Source organism: Amblyraja radiata, chromosome 22 (assembly GCF_010909765.2).
Source record: "Amblyraja radiata isolate CabotCenter1 chromosome 22, sAmbRad1.1.pri, whole genome shotgun sequence".
Classification (NCBI taxonomy): Eukaryota; Metazoa; Chordata; class Chondrichthyes; order Rajiformes; family Rajidae; genus Amblyraja; species Amblyraja radiata.
Genome location: NC_045977.1, coordinates 15,867,478 through 15,889,923, shown reverse-complemented (window position 1 = coordinate 15,889,923; position 22,446 = coordinate 15,867,478). Strand labels below are relative to the sequence as shown.

Below are 22,446 nucleotides of genomic sequence, written 5' to 3'. Positions count from 1 at the left end.
CCACACCAAATCCTGGCATCACATCACTCCAGTCCTCAAACAACTTCACTGGCTTCCCATCTCCCACCGGATCACCTACATAATCCTGATCCTCACCTACAAAGCCCTCCACCATCTGGCCCCCCCATATCTCACTGACCTCCTCTCCCCCTACCAACCCTCACGGTCCCTCTGATCCACATCAGCCGGTCTCCTCTCCATCCACAAGTCCAACCTCTGCAGTTTTGGGGACAGCCTTCTCCAGGATAGCTCCCAGGCTCTGGAACTCCCTCCCCCAACTGATCCGCAATTCCGTGTCCCTCACCATCTTCCAGTCCCGCCTCAAGACCCATCTCTTCACCTCTGCCTATCCTTAGCCCCACGTCCCCCTCCCTTTTCATCTGTGCATTAATTGTCTCATATTGTGTTTTGAATTGTATTCTGTCTTTACTTTGTGTACTAGTCATGTCTCTACTATTTATTTCATTCCCCTTGCATGTTTTTCCTCTACCTGCTAAATTTTTGTAAGGTGTCCTTGAGACTCTTGAAAGGCGCCCATAAATAAAATTTATTATTATTATTATTACTTTCATTTACATGACATTGCTGTGTCCCAAAAGTTATGGTGCCTTGAAATGGGGGGACTATGTATGAACACTGCTGTAATTTCTACATGGTGAAACCAAAATGTATCAAAATGGCCTTTATTAAAATCTGACAACGTGCACTTTAACCACGTGATTTTTTTTCTATTACAAATCTTAAATTGTGGAATACAGAGGCAAATAAATGATGGGTCTTTGACCCAAACATTATGGTGGGCACTATTGAGCATGTCACTCAAATAATGCTCAGACTCAAAAGAATACCATTATGGTGAAGTACATGAGCTGCCCATGCAATACAAAAATCTCACTCTTTCCGTGCATTTCAGTGGTGAGGTGGACTGTGTCATTTTCACAACAGTAAAGGCAGGGCCGTCTTAACAGCATTATAGGCCCCCGGGCAAAGCAGTGCACTGGGGCCCCTACACTTCCAGTTTCTTTATGCCGAATCAAGTATGCCGTCTTGCACTTGGGATGTTCTTCTCTGTTTTCATGTTCTACAATAACATTCCACAATACCTATGCTCGTGGGGCCCCGGGCAACTGCCAAGTGTGCCCATGCGTTAAGACGGCCCTGAGTAAAGGTACACTTTGGATATCATGCTTAATTGTATTTGCCTTTGCATGATGTTTCTACTGCATTTTCACATAACAGAATCTTTACCTTAATGTATGTTAGTTAATAGATTAGTGGTGTTGAGACTCGAATGATCAGTCACAAATTTAGGCCATGTGCAGTTTATTATTTAAGTTTATTTGGTGATTTGAATGTTAAAAAAACTACGGCTTCACCCTATTTGATATTAAATTATAAAATATTTTGATATCGAATAAGGTAGACACAATGCTGGAATAACTCAGCTGGCCAGGCAGCATCTCTGGAGAGAAGAAATAGTATAGAATAAGTTTGTTGGTATTTTAACGTGCGTCTGGGAATATGGATACTTTTAAAATTGTAAATTATATAAAACATTTGGTGGATATCTCAGAGTTTCTTGGATTTGGAACATGAACAGTAATTGTTTTGTCTGAGCAAAAACTAAAAAATGTAACTTGTTTGAAGCAGATTTCAATTTTTTTAAATGAGATTTAATTAACAATGAGTGCAATTATCAATGAATATTCTGCTACAGTCCTGCTTGAGTCCTCCAATATTTTGAACTAAAATGTTTGTATTTTTAACATTGTGGAATGTGTTCAAGAATTAGCACCAGGTGAGAATGGAGCTGTAATGTATTTTTTAAGTTGAGATAGAATGTGACTTGGAGGGGAACCTGGACTTGGGATGATTGCCTGATGCTCCTTTCTTTAGTAATTGGGCAAGGTTAATGTAGTCTATGTAAACAACTTCAGTGTATTTTGTAGACGGTGCTTACTGCAGCTACGTTTTGATGGTGGAGGAGGAAATAAATATTTAGTGTGGGGATTGAGATATCAGTCCAGTGAACTGTTTTGTTCTGACAAGTCGGCACAAGATTACACAACTAACATGTAAATTGTGCATGTAAAAAGCCTTTAAAAGTATCAGAGGACGAGTCATACTGCAGATTTTCCAGCCTGCTATCCTTTCTACCCCTTGGTTTCATGCTGTTCTCCCTTCTATCTGCAGTGTCAAGGGTGAGTGGTTACTGATCATCAGTAGAGGTGGTCATTGCCTGATACTTTGCAGTGTAATTTGGTGTGGCATCCAGTTCACCAGGCTTGGTTTCCTGTGCTTGCTTTAAATCAGGGGACGGCAACCTACGGCTCCCGGGCCAAATGTGGCCTGTAACCCGAAATTATCTGGCCCGCAGGCGGATTTTTTTTCCCGTAATCATCCGGCCCGCCCCGAGTGTAGCCGAGCGCCCACCCCGAGAGCGCGGCCGAGCTCTGGCTGTACCGCATCCCGTGCAAAGCTGTCAGCATGGCCTCGCACCTTTTGTGAACACACTTAAGAAAGAACTGCAGATGCTGGAAAACTCGAAGGTAGACAAAAATGCTGGAGAAACTCAGGGGGTGAGACATGCAAGGATTGACTTGACTATTGACTGCATACATTCAGTGACTTCAACATGGCAATGCTACTTGCAGATAATTCCAAGGTAACCATTGTTTGGTGTCATGAGTTCAATGCTGGTAAACTGTTTTAATTTCAGTAGCTATAGTAGTTTAATAGCAGCTATAAATAAATCAATTCTCTCGGAGCAATAACTTTCATCATTCCCATGGAATAGCACACAAATCTGTTTACATTAAATGCATTTGGATATCTTAAGATGCATTTGGTACTAACAGTAAGCTACCAGAGGGTAGGTTTGGTATAAAATCTATTGACACTGCTCTATTGCACTTTAATGATCATATACCTCTGCTGTCCAAAAGCCATGAAATTGAATGCTTACCTCCAGATTTGCAGACTTTTAAGTTTTGACAATCAACTGGCACAATGAGGCTGATGTATATTTTGGATCACTGTATCTGAGAATCATGGGAAAGAAATAGGCCTACAGGAGTCTATGAGCATTATTTTCAAGATGTCTTTATGGTTGGGAGATATACTAGAGGGCAGATATGGGAAATATAACAACACTGCAAATTGGGACACACGGAACTGGTGTGATGGTCAATATGGACGAGGTGGGTTAAAGACCTGTTTCCACGCTGTATCTTTCAATTCAATCAAAACATGGATCTTCGGTTAAGCCAGACAATTTTTGGAGTAGTTTGTTACAAGACTATTAAATGTAATGAAATTGCTTAAACCTCGGACCTCATTTACGTACATTTTGAGAGGATATTTGAGTTTAATATTGTCGAATGGTGAGAGAAGAACTTTTCTTATTCCATTTTGGCTATCCCAAGAGTAATATGGCCAGGCCCAGTCACTGACTTTTGCTCTAGCCCTGACTTTTTTCAGTTACTGATCCAGTTCCCTTTTGATGCAAGAATGAATTCACCATCTGTCTGGTGTTTTCTCAATGTTACTTTTGTGAGTCGCCTTAAATGTCTCTTAATTGTTGGCCCTTCAACCGTAGAAAAAACATTCCCTCTGTTCACTTTGTCTATGATTCCAACTTTTTTTGCACATCAATCTTGGCTTGGAGCAGGGAGGCGGTGGCGAGGAATTCCCAACGACCAAGGCAGCGGGCGATGTTGTCCGAGGAGCGCTGACCTTCCTTCCTCCCCACCTCGCCCCTTTTTTCTCTCTCTCTCTCTCTCTCTCTCTCTCTCTTGTACTCCCCCTCCACCCCTTATCCTGGGACCCCTTATCCTGGGACCCCTCTACATCCCGCACCGATCCCCATTCCCGCCTCTATTCAGTTCTCACTGACATCCCCTGTGCTCCCCTCCCCATCTTCCCTCCCCCCCCCCCCAATGTATTCATCCTGCGCTGATCACCCTATCCACCTCGGATTAATTATCCTGCCGCCATACCCCCCCCATCCATCCTACACTGGTTTCTCAATTCACCCTGTACTTACCCCTTTCCCATCCATCCTGCACCTCCTCCATCCATCCTGTACTGATTCCCCCATCCATCCTGTACTAATCCACGCATTTATCCAGTACTGACCCAGCCTCCATTTACCCTGCACCTTCCCCCATTCATCCTGTAGTGATTTCCCATTCATCCGGCACAGACCCTCTGATCCACACTGTACTGACCCCCCCCCCCAATTCATCCTGCGCTGATCTCCCCCCCCCCCCCATCCATCCTGTACTGATCCTCCCATTCAAGAAGAATGGGGGAAACAGTCTGAAGAAGGGTCTCGACCCGAAACGTTGCCTATTTCCTTTGCTCCATAGATGCTGCCTCACCCGCTGAGTTTCTCCAGCACTTTTGTCTACCCCCATCCATCCCGTACTGAACCCCCCCCATTCAACACCACTGACATCCCCCATGCTCTCCCCTCACAATTTTAGCTACTCCAACGAACACGTACTAATTCACCTGCCTCAATCCATTCATTCTGCACCGACTGCCTTCTTAAACCCCCCCCCCCCCCCCCCCGCCATCCCTCACACACCCCTCCCTGACCCTATTGTCCTGGAAATGTCTTCAGAACGAATATTGACTATGTTTGATAACGGAATGCAATCAAATGTGTTTTAATTCCCAATGTTATTATTTGTTTTAATCCATAAAGATGGATTAATTAAATTGTGAACACGTGAAACATTAAAACCGCAGTGTTCGATTGTCACTGCTATGGTTGACACGTTATTACAGAATTCATTTTAACGGCAAATCAATGCTCTTAATATGGAGTATCAGTACTGTAGTTATTTAATGAGCAACATTCACAACTATACGTACGCATATATGTTACCATGGTCCAGGATCTATTGACACAGGTTGATCATACGCTGAATAATCCAACCACATTTTTGTTTGGAAGTGGAAAGAACTAATAGAAATTGCATTCATTGCAATGTGTAAAAAGAGTTGAGATACTGTCTTATAATTTTGCTGCATGTCATTGTGGTATATATCATGTCTTGATTGGTGAATGTTTAGTTTGTGACTTTATTTGAAGCAGAAATAATATGTGAATGCTTAATTGAGTATAATTCCGACTGGTAACTACACGCTTCGTCCGAGCACATTATCGCACGCGTCATGCAAGCCATCTTAAATGACCACCTAAACTGTCATTGGCAACCTAAAAAGCTGCCAAGGTTGCCCGGCTGGCAACAGGGAAAAAAAGTTAAGCGAGAACCCTGTAGTATCAGTGAAAGAGGTATTATTTCTACGGAGGGATGGTGCATGACTTGAGGGCATTATGTAGATGCTGATATTTCCAAAATACGAAACCCAAGTCGTCTTCAGTGGTCGAGGTTGAGAGTTTGGGAGTGCTGTTGGTGCTTCTATCAAGTCACATCTGGTCCTCCTTCAGTACAGGGAAAAGAAGCCTGGTGTCCTTGTAACAAAAGTCTTCCAATATAGGAAAAATCTTCATGAATCTCCTCTGCAGCCCCTCTAGCCAACTGCATTATTCCTATAATTGCAGTGACTAGAATTGCACACTAAGTTAATTACAATCTAATTGATGTTTTGTAAAGTTACAGTAAATGTACGTACAGCATAACATCCCAACCTTTGTATTCTATTCCCTGACCTTTGAAAGTAAGCATGTCATATGCTTTCTTCACCCTATATACCTGTATTGCCATTGGCAGGGAATTAGTAACTTTAAACTAATGTCTTGCTGTTCATCATCATTGCTTAGTGCCTTACCATTTACACTATATACCTACCCCTATTTGGCTGTAGAAAGTGCATCGCGTCTCTCGTAACAGAGTTGTGTTTTGGAATTCTTGACATTTCATTGTGATCTATCAAGGCAATGCATAATTTATATTTGAAAGCTTACCATTTGAATTTTACATTCAAATAAGATAAAATAAACTTAACAGGTGAACAGCATTTCAATTGTATTCACTCTTAATTTTACCTTCAGTCCAAAGGTGAAAGTTCATTTGAAACATCTAAGTGCTTAAATTTAAAACTTAACAGAATTTTTCAGATTAAAACATTTAAAGTTTGGAATTTGAAATCCTGTATTTCTGGTATTCATGGGATTTGTTTGATTTCTAACGAGGCTAGTGAATAACAGCAAGACGTCTTTCTATGTTATGCGGAGGAAGGCTTTCAGCATAAGAATCTGCCATTTTAATGATAAAACAGGCATTTCATTAATCTGATAGCAGAGCTCCAAGCAAGTGACAAAAGCAAATCACATTACAGGTGCACAACCTTTTATCCGAAAGCCTTGGGACCAGACACTTTTCGTAATTCGGAATTTGTCGGCCTTCGGAATGGAAATTTTTTAGCGTAGATTTTAATGGCTGGCTCAGTGGTAGAGTGCTCGGCTCATATCCGCAAGGTCGCGAGTTTGCGCCTTGATCCCGGCAGTTCCTCGGTCGCGAGTTTGAGTCTTCAATGTAGTTTTTTCTTGCAGAATAAATGTCTGTATGAAATGCAGTGTGTTGAATGAATTCCTGAATTTGTAAATGTGACCGCAGCATTGAATCACCTCTCGCACTCATGTCACCCTAGCGGGGCTACATGCCCTTAGGCGGGCAAAGGCGACATTTTCACACTCTTATATCCGTGTGCAGCAGAGGCGACGTGCGTTTGGCGCCAAACGTGAGCTTTGGTGAGCGTTGGTGTGCAGACGACATCCTGGAAAAAATGTCCGGTTTCTTCCAGGTAGGCGATATACCCTCCCGGGCAATATACCCTCCACTTCTCTGTTATGAAGGGGATTTAGTTCCCCTTTCTTCCAGGACCGACCGGAGGTTCCACTGTCACCTCTGCGGGCTGTCCTCGGTGAACGTCCTGTCTCCCTGTCCCTGGGATAGTAGGGGGCGATCAAACAGCACAATACCCCCCTCCCCCTCCAACTCCAAAGGAATCCGCTCCCCGATGGGCCGCTACGGCGACAAGAGGCAGTTCGCCCACAGCCCGAGCTGCGCCACCCCAAGAACAAGACGTACCTTGCACACCATCAGCTTCTGCCCCTACGGGGAGCGTGTTCCTCTGGAGTTGGAGCGGGGCTGGGCTGGAGTTGCTGATCTGGGATCTCCGTGCTTGCAGTGGGCCTGGGGGTCGGTGTCTCGATGAGGGGGCGCAGCTCGGGCTGTGGGCGAACTGCCACTTGTCGCCGTAGCGGCCCATCGGGGAGCGGCTTCTGGTGGTCCTGACGTCTCCGGGCAGTTTGCAGTTTTCCTCTGGAGTTGGAACGGGGCTGGGCTGCTGCTGGCTGTGGGTCTCTGGGATCTCCGTGCTTGCAGTGGGCCTGGGGGTCGGTGTCCCGTTGGTCCTGACGTCTCCAGTGACTGGCATCGCCGACGTGAAGACAGTGCAAAGCCCCCGCGCCGGTGCAATGGGCGGGGGGATGGAGAGGGGAGGGAAGGGGTCACACATATGGCCGGGAAGCAGAGGGGTGTAGGTGGGGTGAATTTGAAGGGAGCGACAATCTGCTGCTGCCTGCCCGCTGAGTTAAAAAGTTCCCACGCAAGACGTGTATCGTGAGTCTACCGTGGGAACTTTTTAACTCAGCGGGCAGGCAGCAGCATATTGTCAATTATTAACCCTCCCGCGCAATATACCCTCACCTTCTCTTTTATGAATGGGGATTTAGTTCCCCTTTCTTCGAGGACCGACCGGAGGTTCCGCTGTCACCTCTGCGGGCCGCCCTCGGTGAACGTTTTCAAGGACCTTTCTTCAAGGACCGAAAAAATGTCCGCTATTCGGAGGTTTTCGTTATTTGGATCTTCGGATAAAAGGTTGTGCACCTGTATTAGTTTCTACCTCTTATTGGGCCAAAATCTATTTTGCATTTGTGAATTAAGATTTATAAGCAAAGCATTGGTATGAATGACCCACGGAAAAATGTGCCAAACATTCAAGGCAGAAATTAAAATATGTTTCCACAAAAAGTATTAAGACAGCAAATCTTTGAGGAACGTGAGCAGGCATGACAAAGGAGTAATTATTAATAACGGAATCCTGGAATAATTCATCTTGAATCCTACTCCCTAAGTGTTTTACAACAATATAGCAATCTAATTTTGCAGTTTTTTTCAATCAATACCTCCACCTATTCGTAACTTTTTAAGTTAAAATTGTTTCCACAGTGTGGTAAATTATCAAAAAAATTTAAGTTATGGATGCTGCCAAAGCAAATATTAGCCCCCAGGATAAATGTTGAAAACAACCCACCACCTGGTGAGGGCTGCTTTGCCAAAGCCTCCTTAGGAGTAAAATGCAACTGTGGCCAACACTCTAGCCAACTTCCGAGTTCTTATTAACCTCCACCAAGATGGTGTTGCTGTTTGAACATTCTGAACACGAACTCAAACTTTGTTTTGAACCTCTTCCAGCTACCTTTTTACTATTCCTGGGCTTGAGTGCACGGTCCATTTAATATTTAAAATAGTTGCTCTCTGCAATTAGTACATCAAATGGAAAGTTTGAAATTCTGCATAATATATACAAATAGCATATTAATTTTTAAATGAACAGCAAGAATTTACTTGTATTAATGAACATATGTTGTGTTTCCCCTCAAACTGAAATATGAAGTGTCACATGAAATTTTAAACATCAGCTACTTAAACCATTTTATGTGTTAAGAACCAGGTTTTTTAGTTAGCGTTTATTCTTGCTGGGTGTCCGTGGGCTCTAAAACCAGCTAGGTCAGTTTTATGGGAATCTTGTCAGTACAGTTTTTAACAATTTGTAGTTCAAGTGCATTGGCTACCTTTTTGTAAAATAAAATCCATGTCTGACTGAGGAAGTTTAAATCTCCAGAAAAGTGTAGTGAATTCCTTCATTATAAATACATTGCATTGTCAAACTGAAATGATTGGATCTTTAAATGTTTGGAGTTTCCCCTTTGTCTCTCTAAAGTCAATTTTTGGGAGAAGGCTCGGACAGTTAATCCAAGTGCTTACACAACAGTCTTTCCGACACAGATAGCCAAAGATCCATTTAGGCAGGAACCAATTCATCGGGAATCTGAATTACAGGAAATAGTTTTGGGTCACTAGTCTACATTTCAATTGTATCCTTATACTTGTGTGAGGGGAGATGGTCAGATAGATGACAAGATACAGGATTTAAAAAAAATTACGATCTAAGTTTTTCAATTGATTCATCAAAACCATACTCCTGAACAAATGTTTGAGACCATAGATCTGCAGCCTGGTAATCAAAGTTGCTGTTGATTTTTATCTCTAGCATTAGTGCTACAATCTTCTACGTAACACAAATGAATGTGCATACCACCAGCATCTTGTAACTGTTGGTTTGTGAACACATGGTATACTTTGCAAGGAAGGGTGCAGTTTTCTACTAATCATCAATATCAGCAATAATTTTTTTCAAAATATTAATCCATATTTATGGGCATTAGTCCTCATCAACTTGTGACACTTGTTTCTGAGAAAGCCTGGTGGGTGAAATAGAGATAATGAACTGCCTATCCACCAAGAACCTGTTTACAATCATAGAGCCATACAGCATGCCAAATTGCCATTCTGACCAAGTTGCCTAACTGAGCAAGTCATACTATCACATCCCTGCCCAAGTAAATGGTGGAAAATTAATCCATTCTTTATAGAATTGCTATGTATATAAATATGCACGGGAGCTCCTCAAGGCTGCGTGCTCAGCCCCCTGCTGTACTCACTCTATACCCATGACTGCGTAGCGAACCACAGTGTGAACTCCATCATCAAGTTCGCTGACGACACCACTATTGTGGGGCGTATCACTGATGGGGATGAGTCAGAGTACAGAAGAGAGATCGAGCAACTGTCCATATGGTGCCAGCGCAATAACCTGGCCCTCAACACCAGCAAAACCAAGGAACTGATTGTGGACTTTGGAAGGAGTAGGAGGGGGACCCACAGCCCCATTTATATCAACGGGTCGATGGTTGAAAGGGTCAAGAGCTTCAAATTCCTGGGCGTGCACATCTCTGAAGATCTTTCCTGGTCCGAGAACACTAATGCAATCATCAAAAAAGCACATCAGCGCCTCTACTTCCTGAGAAGATTACGGAGAGTCGGATTGTCAAGGAAGACTCTCTCTAACTTCTACAGGTGCACAGTCGAGAGCATGCTGACCGGTTGCATCGTGGCTTGGTTCGGCAATTTGAGCGCCCTGGAAAGGAAAAGACTACAAAAAGTAGTAAACACTGCCCAGTCCATCATCGGCTCTGACCTTCCTTCCATCGAGGGGATTTATCGCAGTCGCTGCCTCAAAAAGGCTGGCAGTATCATCAAAGACCCACACCATCCTGGCCACACACTCATCTCCCTGCTACCTTCAGGTAGAAGGTACAGGAGCCTGAAGACTGCAACAACCAGGTTCAGGAATAGTTACTTCCCCTCAGCCATCAGGCTATTAAACCTGGCTCGGACAAAACTCTGATTATTACCAACCACTTTCTGTTATTTGCACTATCAGTTTATTTATTCATGTGTGTATATATTTATATCATGGTATATGGACACATTTATCTGTTTTGTAGTAAATGCCTACTATTTTCTGTGTGCTTAAGCAAAGCAAGAATTTCATTGTCCTATACAGGGACACATGACAATAAACTCACTTGAACTTGAACTATGGAAAGTGTCCTATATGAATGCATCAAACTTGGTGAGACGGCTGCACTCCCCAACATAGCAAGAAATTGCAAGAGTTGTGAATGTAGGTATGTTACAATACTTACCTTCAGCGGCGCTGCAATTCTGCCACTGGCCGTGTGCACGATTTTGGCGCCTTTGAGGGGGGGGGGGGGGGCGGGGTTTAAATGCGTTTTTTTTCCTACCTTGTCCTGGATTATATTTGGTTGGAGTGCAAGCTTTTGCTGATGAATCATTCCGACGGGCGTTCTGTATATATTTTTTATAATCGCCTGACTCGTTCAGCGCTGGAGTCATTTTAAAATCAGCTTCTAAAGCCTTCAATGGGGACGGATTTCATGTAGGTGACAGGTTAAAAAAAAAGCTGTTTATTTTTATGTATAAAAGTGGTCCTTAAGATGCCTTTAGTTCACATTTTAAGTTGCGAAACGGTGATTTAGTCCCCATACCAACCGGCAGTGTTTTACATGCCGATATGAGGGTATAAATCACTGCAAACCGCAACGTTCCAAATGGTCGCGTTCCAGAAAAACCCACTCGCAAGTTGATTTAAATGGCCATTAATTTACAGGTATTAAACATTAAATTCCTTCCATTTGGCCTATAAATCCATGACAATGAGATTTAAAAATTATGTTATATTGTGAATTCTTGTTTGAATGTTATTTGAACACTTAGGCTATTTAAAAATGTTAATCTATTCTTAAGAAATTGATAGATGTTTAGATCTAGTAATTGAATTTTATAATTAGCTCCAATTAGGTAACTAACTAATTATATGCTTTAATTTCAAGTCATCTAAGTAAGATTGTTTCATATTTGTTTCAGAATGCTTCATACTATAATAACTGAACATTTATTTTAGTTCTCTTAATTTTTAAGAAAGTTTTGGCCATTTGATTGTCCTCGATCACAGCTTTTGTGTTAAGTCAATGGAAAAGCAATAGGGAACAAGATGCTAATTTCCGAGTATGAAAATGGCCAAAACTATTTTAATACTTAAGATATGAAAGTGAATTAGGTGACAAATTAAACTTCTTTTTATGCTTTATCTGATGGGATAAATTATAGACTTGACTTTTAAAATCTCAAAATTTTGTAACATTGCTAGTGAATGCAGCTTAATCCATGATTCAAGCCAGCCTCAACCCCCATTGACTTGATCTATACTTCACAATGCCACGAAAGCAGCCAGTATGATGAAGGACCACTAATACCCCAGTCATTGCCTCTTCCCTCTCATTGAGCAGAAGATATAAAGCTTGAAAGCATATACGACCATGTTCAAGGCCAGCTTCCTCCTCACAATTATCAGCTCTTGTCGGATCTTTTGTATGCTAGGGATATGTTTCCTGATATTACAATCTACCTCGCGGTGTCCCTTGCACTCTTTCTGTAATTGCACTTTCTTTGTAGATGTAAGACTATATTCTATAAACTCTTTTTCTCTCTGCACCACTTGATGTACTTGAGTATAGTATAATTTGCCTGGACAGTACACAAAGTTTTTCACTAACTTGGTACAAGTAACGATAAACCAACACCTGTTTTCTGTATTTGTGGGAGTGTGGGGAGGGATATATCAGCTGTATATGGAGTTTGATGAAATGGCAAGTGATCGAAGCAAATTGTTGGTCAATTGATTAGAATACCAACTTAATGGCCTATTTTTAAACTAAAAGAAATACTAAGGCATGATTGGGATTTGTAGACTTGAAGATTCATATAGCTGTAAATAAAGGTGACACAATATCTGTCCAAAAATTCTGAGTATTCTAATATATGGTTAATGGAATGTAATACTGCATGTGAGTGATGAAACATTTTTGTGAATGCTATATTAAGTACTCGAGTGCTAGCATTATCCTTAGTTATGTGTTAATGTTTGTACTTAGTACAGCATTCTGTATTCAACTATTTCAAGTGCTTCACATCCAATGAAACACTTGATGTCTGGAGGTCATGGTAGGAGCTATATTATTTCAATTTTATTCAATTTATATGTAGCCCTACACAAGTGAATTGATGATTCTCAAATGGTATGGTTATTTTTTTGAAAATAGCACTTTTCTCCGTTTTGAAAAAATGCTCTTAAGTAATTTTGATGGTATAGTTGCTAATTATTGAGTAAATGGCAGCTATTTTTAAAATTTGATAGAAATTCCATAGTGCTCGTAGTTATATACAGCACAGAATCGGGCACTTCGGCCCATCTTGTTGGCTTATAGGGCTGACCAAGTTGGCTTATAGGGTTGGTCCCATTTGCCTGCATTTGGCCCACAGCCTTCTGAACACCACCCATCTGTCCAAATATCTGTCAAGTATCAAGTATCCTTTATTGTCATTCAGACTTTTCAGTCTGAACGAAATTTCGTGCCTTGCAGTCATAACATAGAGTAAAATAACAAAACACACAATAAACACAGATTTAACATCCACCACAGTGAGTCCACCAGGCACCTCCTCACTGTGATGGAAGACAAAAGTCTTAAAGTCCTTGTCTCTTCCCTCCTTGTTCTCCCTTTGCGCTGAGGCGATCCAGGCCTCCGATGTTGTGACCCCGCCGGGTGATGGTAAACAAGTCCCGCGGCTGAATCCGAGCTCCGTGAACGGGCTGGTTCAAACTCTGCGGCCTGGGGCGGTCGAAGCTGCCGCCTTCCAGTCCAGCAGACGAAGCTGTTGTTGGGGGAGCTCCAGAAAAACAGGTCACCAACCTGTAACTTGCGAGCTCCCGACGATGTCGTCCACTGGGCCGGCGGCCGAGCCTCTGAGGCTCCAAAGTCAGGTCACCGCCGTCACAGCCCTGAAGTCGGGTCCTGGCTGGCTCTGCCTCCGGAGCCTCGAGGTCGGTCCCAGTTGGAGGCGACCAGCTCCGCCATTAGGCCTCAGCGCAGACGGAGACGGGGGATATGACAAGAAAAGGTTGCATCCCCCGAAGGAAGAGACCAAAAACATGTTTCTCCCCCGCCCCCCCCCCCCCCACACATACACAACCTAAATAAACTAAAATTAACTAAAACAGGACAAGAAAACAAAAAAAAAAGAAAAAACTGACGGACTTCAGGCGAGCCGCAGCTGCTAGGCCTCTTCCGGAATCCATGGTCGTTTACTGGATAATGTATGTACATGAGATCATTATCCTATTGCTTTTACAGGAAAGCTTGCTCTGCACAAATTAAATAGTTCAATAGTTCAACGGCTACAAAGTATTGATTTGTAAACGACTTGGGGGTGATCTGACACGGAAAGACATCATATAAAGGCAAATCTTTAAACATTTGTAATGGAAATGCACACTGGGGCCCTTAAAATAGCATTTTGCAATAGTTTTGCATTAAGCTGAGGTGCAATATTGCAGAATGTTTAAAATAAAATAGTGATGTTTAAAAGTGCATAGTAAATTTACTGCAGGTTAGATTCATTTGCTCAAAGCTGAGAAATTAGTACTATGTACATGTGGGTATTGTGAAAGGACAATGTAGGCACTGTAAGGAAAGCGGTTGTAAAGGGCTGAGAAGCTACAAAGTAATAGAAATGTGTGCATCAACTAAATGAGATCAGTAAAGGGCCTGTCCAACTTTCACGACCTTTTTTATTCGTGGACATTTTTCATCGGGATAGAAAAACGCCCCGACCTACGTGATGCCACGAGTACCTACGACCTACCTATGACCTCCTACGACCATGCTGCGAGTACGAGTCAAGGGTAAACTTGGCAGAGGTCGTGAAAGTGGGACAGGTCCTTAACTTGTAGCAATGTGATTTCAATGTACCTGTTTTGTTCAATCTTTTTTTGTTATGTTTCTTCAAAATGCAAGAAATAGTAATTATGGTGCCATTTCTCATTGTTTCTTTAAATTAAGTGCATTTGTTAATTGTGCTATATATTACAAATAGTATAATCAGTTGAAGCAATTCACAAGTTATCAAGCTGTAGTATTTAGATTTCTGAAAAATTGTTGAAAATTATAGTAGAATAAAAATAATAGACTTGCCCACGGTCTCAATTTTACCACTGGCTGAAGTAACATGGACAGTTTCATGGTGAATTTTACTGTATATTTCTTTGAGTGGGACATTTTAATTTGGAGATTTTACAAAGCACCAAATTTGCATTTGTTGATAACTAAGGTTTTGATAGTGTTCTAATTTTATGGCCTTTTGCTACCTTTGGTTTTGCATCAATTGAAGATTTACTTTGAAGCCCATACTGCAGTGATGTTCAAGATATGTCCGACAGGCAGTATGCAGACTGCAAGTTGCTTTGCAGTCTGCAAATCTCCTGTCTGTTTCTTTCTTAAAGCCTTAAAGTTATGTACAGCTCTTGGGACTGAAGTAGTGGAAACTGTTGCTCTCTGGGCACATCAGGAGTAACCTTTATAAATTGCCAGGTCTGGCACTTTTTAAGAGCTGAGACATTTGCTCTGTTGTCTCAAACTTCTTTAGTGGACCCAGCCAGATCTCTCCTGCTGTTCATGTACACGGGGCAAATTTCTTTTGAAGCAGGGATTAAATTCTTGGAAGATGAACTCTTTAAAGCAATATTGTGGCTTAGAAGTGCTGGGGTGGAGCACAGGACACTGCTGTGAGGGAAAGAGAGAGTACTATTAGGATCCTGGTAAAGGACAAAAAGAGAACTAAGCTTCAAAGGAGTATGGTAATGAGACCAAAACACAGTAGGAGCCTTGAGCTAATTTTGAATATAGAAGCTTTTATTGTGATATAATTATTCACAGCTCTTATTGGGCTTAATATGTACATCTAGATGTTGTTTAAAGAGATGGATATCTGCTCTGTTACTCATGTTTTTTAAAAACAGTTCAATATATCACTTGGGATTCTATCTACCCAAGTAATGCTTGGCTTACTCCATGGTGCCTTTCTCACAGCAATTTGGTTGTTATCAGAAACCATAGCAGAATTGGAAGAGTTGTACATCCTACAATTCTGTAGCATCTTGCATTTGGTTCCAGTGTGCTATACCATCCAACAAAAATGTGTGCTGCATTTGAGGATTGAGCTAGTCATAAATACATAGTTACATGCAGATTCCAGAAACTGGTGTGCAAAGTCCTAAATTTCATGACCTTTGCATAATTCAAATCTAACCCCATTCTCTTGCCTTCTCCCAATAACCTCTGACACCCGAACTAATCAAATTTGACGGCATGTTCAAAATTTGTGCTCAAAGCCCTGTAAGCCTTGGAATATGGTGTGAGAAAAATAATGGCCTGACTCATTTAAATGCCACGTTATTGTTGCTTTTATTGTATAAATTATTTTGGGTATGTTGACCTCCGAACATTCTGTAGAATTGTACATTTAGCAAGTTAAAATCTCTCATTAATCCATTAGCAGATTTTTCTAATGTTTGTGTTGAATGGACAAAATCAAGATTACTTAATAGCCTTTCAAATTTGTTGCATTTGTATCACATTTGCCTTTGTCTGCTTGCAATTCTTTTAATGTCTTTCATCTACTGGTTTGTATATTCCAAATCTGAATGTAACATGGGTAATAAAGTGATAATTGGGGCCTGGGTGCTTGCAAATTTCTTTTTTTAAAGGGGAAATTTGAATGGCATGCAGATGAGTAAATATCTCCATTTCACCTTCTCTCTGAAGTTTACAGACCATTTGAAAGTTGACATTTGAAAGTTCACTTTAATTGCCATCAAGATAAATTATTAGAATGTTAGACCGCAAGAAAGGGGGAAGTTGAAACCAATCATAAAAAAATACCACATGCCCGTGTTCATTTGACATGTTTGTAGCATCATTAGTTTGAAGACTTCAGGCAATTCCAAATTATTAGTCGAAGCTCACTACTCAAGAACTCTCGTCAACTCCTGTACCTTGACGCGGGTGTCGAGGACAAATGGATCATGGTAACAGCATCATAATTAACTTTTTGGCAATAAAATTAAGCAGTATTGTCATTGCACATTATATAATGTGTTAACAAAACTATCTATTTATATGACGGGTCCATTGACAGCAAGATGTACTTGTATATTCCATCACAAGCAAATTTCCTACCAACGACTTGATAACACAGCAACCAAAACCTTTGGGTTTTAATGTTGTATAAGCTGATTGGTGTGCAAGGCTGGCCAAGCAATTACTCAAGATGGTTTTTGTTTTCGTCATCTCTTTCAGATGAAATTTCCAATTAATAAACCTTTTTTGTATGGCACTCGGAAATGTGTTGCATTCGCTTTTAATATTTGATGTTTTATTTTTCAATGACCATCCAGGCTCAAAAACATACCTCTCAGCTGTGAATGTTTTCCTAGCATGATTAAGGGTTTGCTAATCACATCTAATGTGGTCTAACTAACGTGGTCTAAATAAACACTTTTTTTGCATAGGGGTAATTTTCATTGCTGTTCTTTAGAAGTGCATTATTCCAAAATAAACGTTATTATTTTTTTTGAGAACTCTAGTTTTGATGGCACTGATTCTGAAGCATTCATTTCTGATTTTGTGATCAAGTGTAAATGCACTGAATCCAATTCAGCAGAATTTAAAGGTTATACATATCTTGAGGTCTCAACTTCCAGCAGAAAAATTACAAATGTTTATGAAGTACAGTTGAAAGTTAAATTTTGCCAAAGATATAAATTCCATATTTCATTCCTGATAAAGTTGTGGCTCATTTGAGCATCTGAACCTTGAGAGGTGGATTTGTGAGCCATTTGAACTTAATCTGTAAAATGCTTGTAACGATTGTACAAGACTTGCCTTACTGGCTGTTTTTTCTTGAAGGTATAAATACTCTTTATTTACTCGGAAAATAAGTTTAGTAATGCAATTGTGACATTAACTATATTCAAGACACTATCTCACTGACGACTGTTACTTGCGTTCCCAGGATGTAGGTGATTATTTCCAGCTTTAACATGATTTTGCCTAATTTATGTTTCTTTTTTTATCCAGACATAGTTCATGGCGGGAACCAGTCAATCCTTACTACGTGAACACAGGGTATGCCTTGGCACCAGCAACAAGTGCTAATGACAGTGAGCAACAGAGTATGTCAAGTGATGCAGATACCATGTCACTGACAGACAGTAGTGTGTAAGTATATTCACATGGCAAAATGCTATTTAAATGTTTTACTGTGCAATTATTGAAGGATATTCATTTGTGCAATATTGAATTTAACAAAAATATAGCTTTTTACTAGGGTTCTTTTAAATGTGACTTAATTTCCTACCTTTATAGTCAATTAATTGTGAATGTTTTCTTTGGATCTTATATTGTTTTGCTGAGTAATAAATAGTATTAACACATTTTGGTGCTGTTATGCAGCATTAAGCTTGTTAGACAGGTATTGCAGGTTTGATTCAGATGCTGGAAGCTGAAGATACTGAAGTAAATTCCATATGATGAAAAGTACAATTTGGTTTAATTTTTTAGAGAGTTGTTGGGAGTATATTTTAGATTTTTTTTGCCAAATCACTATTCAGTCTGTTGAAATGTGCATAGAACTTTGTTCTAACCTTTTCCATTGTATCATGTATGTAGAAGTATGGAAGAAATATGCATCTTGTGTAGAAGTGTTTTTTTCCTTTTTTATATCATCAGTGCCCTGCTTGTTGTTCAACCTCTAACAACAGTGGTTAGGTGTACTGGTTATAGGTGGTAATAACTCTGTTTTAAAATTTGAATTAAATTTCAAAAACAATAAATTTCATTTGTATGGAACTTCAATGCTCTGTTAAGTTTTGTATTCTTTGACTCTATTTAAGGACGTACCCAAGCATGCAGTTTACCTAAAAGCACACTTGGGTTATATCCATCTTGTTTATTCGGTATGAATGTGTACAGATGAAAAAAATGGGGGCCAATGGTCAGAAGCTTAAGTCACATGGGGTCCACAGTAAGTTGGTAATTTGGCTTGGTCATAGACGGCATGTTTTTCGGACTGGAGTTCCCTGACCAGTGGTGTTCACAAGATTCACCATAAAGGCCTCTTGTTTGTAAATATGTAATGTATTTTGCTCATTATATAAATGATTTGGTTGATTAGTAACTTTGCAGATGAGACAAAAATGGTACATCAGGATAGATCAGCTAGAAATTTAGGTGGCAAAATGGCACATGGAGTTTAATGTGAGGTGAAGTGTTTTGGAAGGCAAATGCATGAGATTTGACCAATAAAGAATAGAAGTTTTAACACTGTGGTACAGTGGGATCTTGGGGTTTTGGTCCATGTTGCCTCAAGTGACAACATGAGTGGATCAGGTGGTAATAATGTCATGCAGTATAAGCCTTCATTGGTTGAGGTATTGAATATAAAGTTGGCAAGTCACATTGCACCTGTGTAAAATTTTGGTTAGGGCACATTTGGAGCGTCGTGTGCTATTCTGGTTGTCGCACTATATGAAGAACGGGGAGTGTTTAGAGAAGGTGCAGAAGATGTTCATAAGAATTTTGTATGAATTGGAGATTATTAACTACATGGAGAATATGGACTATTTGGATTGTTTTCTCTGAAGGGTCGAAGGCCGAGGGGCAGTCTGATAGTGTATACAATTGAGCCATAGATGAAGTAGTCTTTTTCCCCAGGGTGGAAATGTCAAACGCCAGACAGCAGAGGTTTCATGTGAGAGGGGGGAGGGGGGCAGGGGGGCAGGTTTAAGATGACTTAAGAAGCAAGTATTTTGAGAGGTCCCTGAAATGCCCTGGTTGGAGAGGTGGTAGACGCAGGTATGGTAGACACTGGAATGATGGAAGCATATATTTAAGAGGCATTTAGATGGACACGTAAAGGCAGAGAATGGATGTGAACCATGCAGATGGGATTAGTTTGATTGATATCAAGGTTAGGATGATGTCTTCAGTGGGCCAAAGAGCCTGTTTCCATGCTGTATCTCTAAACTAAAAATAAACATGATGACCTGAAGGGCCTGTTCCCTTGCAGTACTGTTCTGCTCTGTTCCTCCATACATATGTCTATGCAATATTTTATATATTTTTTATATATACATGCAGCACAGTTGCCATTTACTTGTCAGCTCATCAGGACAATTGATCTTAATGTGTAGGCCATTGTTTAATGTCCAGCAAGTAATGTCCGATAGTTAGGTAGATAGATATATAACTTTATTTGATCTCTTGTGCTGTAGCATTCACCCTCCGCACAGCATCTATATCCTTTTGAATATATCTCTTAAGCTATTTTTGAAATTTGTTTGTGCTATTCATTTCCGACAGTATATTCTTGTAAGTTACAAAGATAGTAAATTCAGGGATAGCAAATTAATCGGAAAGCAGAAAAGGCAGAGATGGTAAGATGTGGCCAGTAGAAAATGCTGGAGGATTATATGCTGTATGTGATGGCTGATGTAGGCAAGGACAAGGGGGCTCAGTCCTTGTTACGAATGGAGGGAGGGGTAGCAAGAGCGGTGTTGCAGGATATCGAGGAGACCCTAGTGAGAGCCTCATCTATAATGGAAGAGGGGAATCCCTGTTTCCTAAAGAATGAGGACATCTCCGATGACCTGATATGGGAAAACCTCATCCTGGGCGCAGATGCGGCAGAGATGGAGGAATTAGTAGTCGGGGATAGAGTCTTTACAGGAAGCAGGGTGGGAAGAGGTCTCGATGGCTATGGGAATCGGTGGGTTTGTAATAGATGTTGGACAATAGTCCGTCTCCTGTGATGGAGATGGTGAGATCTGGAAACGGTAGGGAGATAGTTCAAGTGAATTTGTTTGCAGGGTGGAAATTAGTCTTGGTTGATGGTCAGTGAGTTCTGCATGGGTGCAGGAAGTAGCACCGATGCAGTTGTCAATGTAGCAGCGGTAGAGTTCGGTGATTGGTCCAGTGTACGTCTGGAACAGTGATTGTTCGACGTACCCTATGAAGAGGCAGGCATACCTTGGATTTAGAGGAAGTGGGAAGAGTCGAAGAAGTTGTTGAGGGTAAGGACCAGCTCTGCTAGGCGGTGGAGAGTATTAGTAGACTGAAATTAGCTGGTTCTGCGGTTGAGGATGAAACTGAGGGTTTTAAGACCTTCCTGGTGGGGGATAGATGTAGAGTGACTGGACATCCATAGTAATGATGAGGGAGTGGGGGCCTGGAAAACAGAAGTCATTGAAGAGATGAAGAGTGTGTGAAGTGTCTTCGACATAGGTAGGGAGGGATTGGACCAAGAGGGATAGAGTGTGGAAATTGATTTGGTGGGACATGAACAAGCAGAAACAATGGATCTGCCAGGACAGTTCTGTTTGTGGATTTTGGGGAGAAGATAAAATCGGGCCGTGCGGTGCTTGGGATCGATAAGGTTGGAGGCTTTAGAGGGCAGAGAACCCGAAATAATTAAATCAGAAATTAAGGTCTGGTGCTTGTCTGTGGGATCCTGGTCCAAGGATAAGCAGAAGGAGATGTCGATGAGAGTTGTCGCCTGGCCTCGGCCCCCGGTAGAGGTCAGCGTGCCAGACTTAAGCGGCACCTCCCTTGTCGGCGGGTTTGGTTATCTCGCTCGGTTACTGCAGAGTGAGCGGAGGGGCTGTACGTTCAGGTGGGGAGAGGTTAGAATAAGTAAGGGGAGTGGAAAAGTTGAGGCAAGATAATCCCAGGAAAAGTGGGTTAACATATGATGAGTGTTTGATGGCGCTGGGCTTCTACGCGCTGGAGTTTTGAAGGTTGAGGGAGGAACCTCTTTGAAACTTACTGAATCGTGAAAAGCTTGGATAGAGTGGATGTGGAGAGGATGTTTCCAGGCAGAAGGTGGTGAATCTTTGGAATTCATTGCCACAGAAGGCGGTGGAGGTCGTCAATGGATATATTTAATGCTGAGATAGATTCTTGATAAGTACGGGTGTCAGGGGTTATGGGGAGCAGGCAGGAGAATGGTTTGAGAGGGGCAGATGGATCAGCCATGATTAAATGTCGGAGTAGACTTGATGGGCCAAATTACCTAATTCTATCACGTATGAACATGATGTGGAGGTAATTTATGAAAATGTTGCTGTGAGAAAGGGGATTAGTTATGAGGAAAGATTGGCTAACGTGGGATGTTGGTTTGGAATAAAATAAAGCTGTGGGGGATTAAGAGACTTGAATGAAGTGGATAGGAATTGCCAAATTGGTGACTAGAAACAAAGATTTACAATCACTTGGAAGAAAAAAATTAGAAGGGAGTTGACACACTGTTGCTTGACCTGGAGAATGGTTGGTGTCCCACACTACCTGAAAATCGGATAGCTGCAGAATCCCTCTTCACCTTTAAATTACATTTGGATACTTGATATGATGTGACCGACAAGGCTATAGACCAAGAGCTGGAATGAGTAGGAAAGAACTGCAGGTGCTGCTTTAAATCGAAGGTAGGCAAAATGCTGGAGTAACTCAGCGGGACAGCATTTCTGGAGAGAAAGAATGGGTGACATTTTGGTTCGAGACCCTTCTTCAGACTGGAATGAGCCTGGGGAACTTATTTTTGACCAGCATTAATTTCTGCTGCTTTATTCAGGTCCCTACTAAGTTACTACCATCCCTACCATAGACCAACATATCTTTCCTTTTCGAAGAAAATAGCATATTGCTGTACAGTGAATTTCTATAAATAAAACTTGTTGAACAATTTTTTTCCCCCACAAGTTATCTGCTTGCATCTTTCAACTAATTACCTTTCTGGGGGAAGTTTATCATTTATTCCACTGAAACCTTTCAAGAAAGTTGGCAAGCTGGATCCAAAATTGGTGAGATGA

General features: G+C 41.3%; 1 protein-coding gene across 2 annotated transcripts in view; it reads left to right on the top strand.

Annotated features, from left to right (window-relative positions):
* axin1 (axin 1) overlaps positions 1 to 22,446 on the top strand; it is a 136,946-nt gene that overhangs the window by 24,462 nt on the left and 90,038 nt on the right. For both annotated transcript variants that reach the window (XM_033040475.1, XM_033040476.1), the window contains exon 3: positions 17,663 to 17,803. In XM_033040475.1, the coding sequence (XP_032896366.1) occupies positions 17,663 to 17,803 (141 nt within the window). The remainder of the gene's footprint in view (positions 1 to 17,662; positions 17,804 to 22,446) is intronic.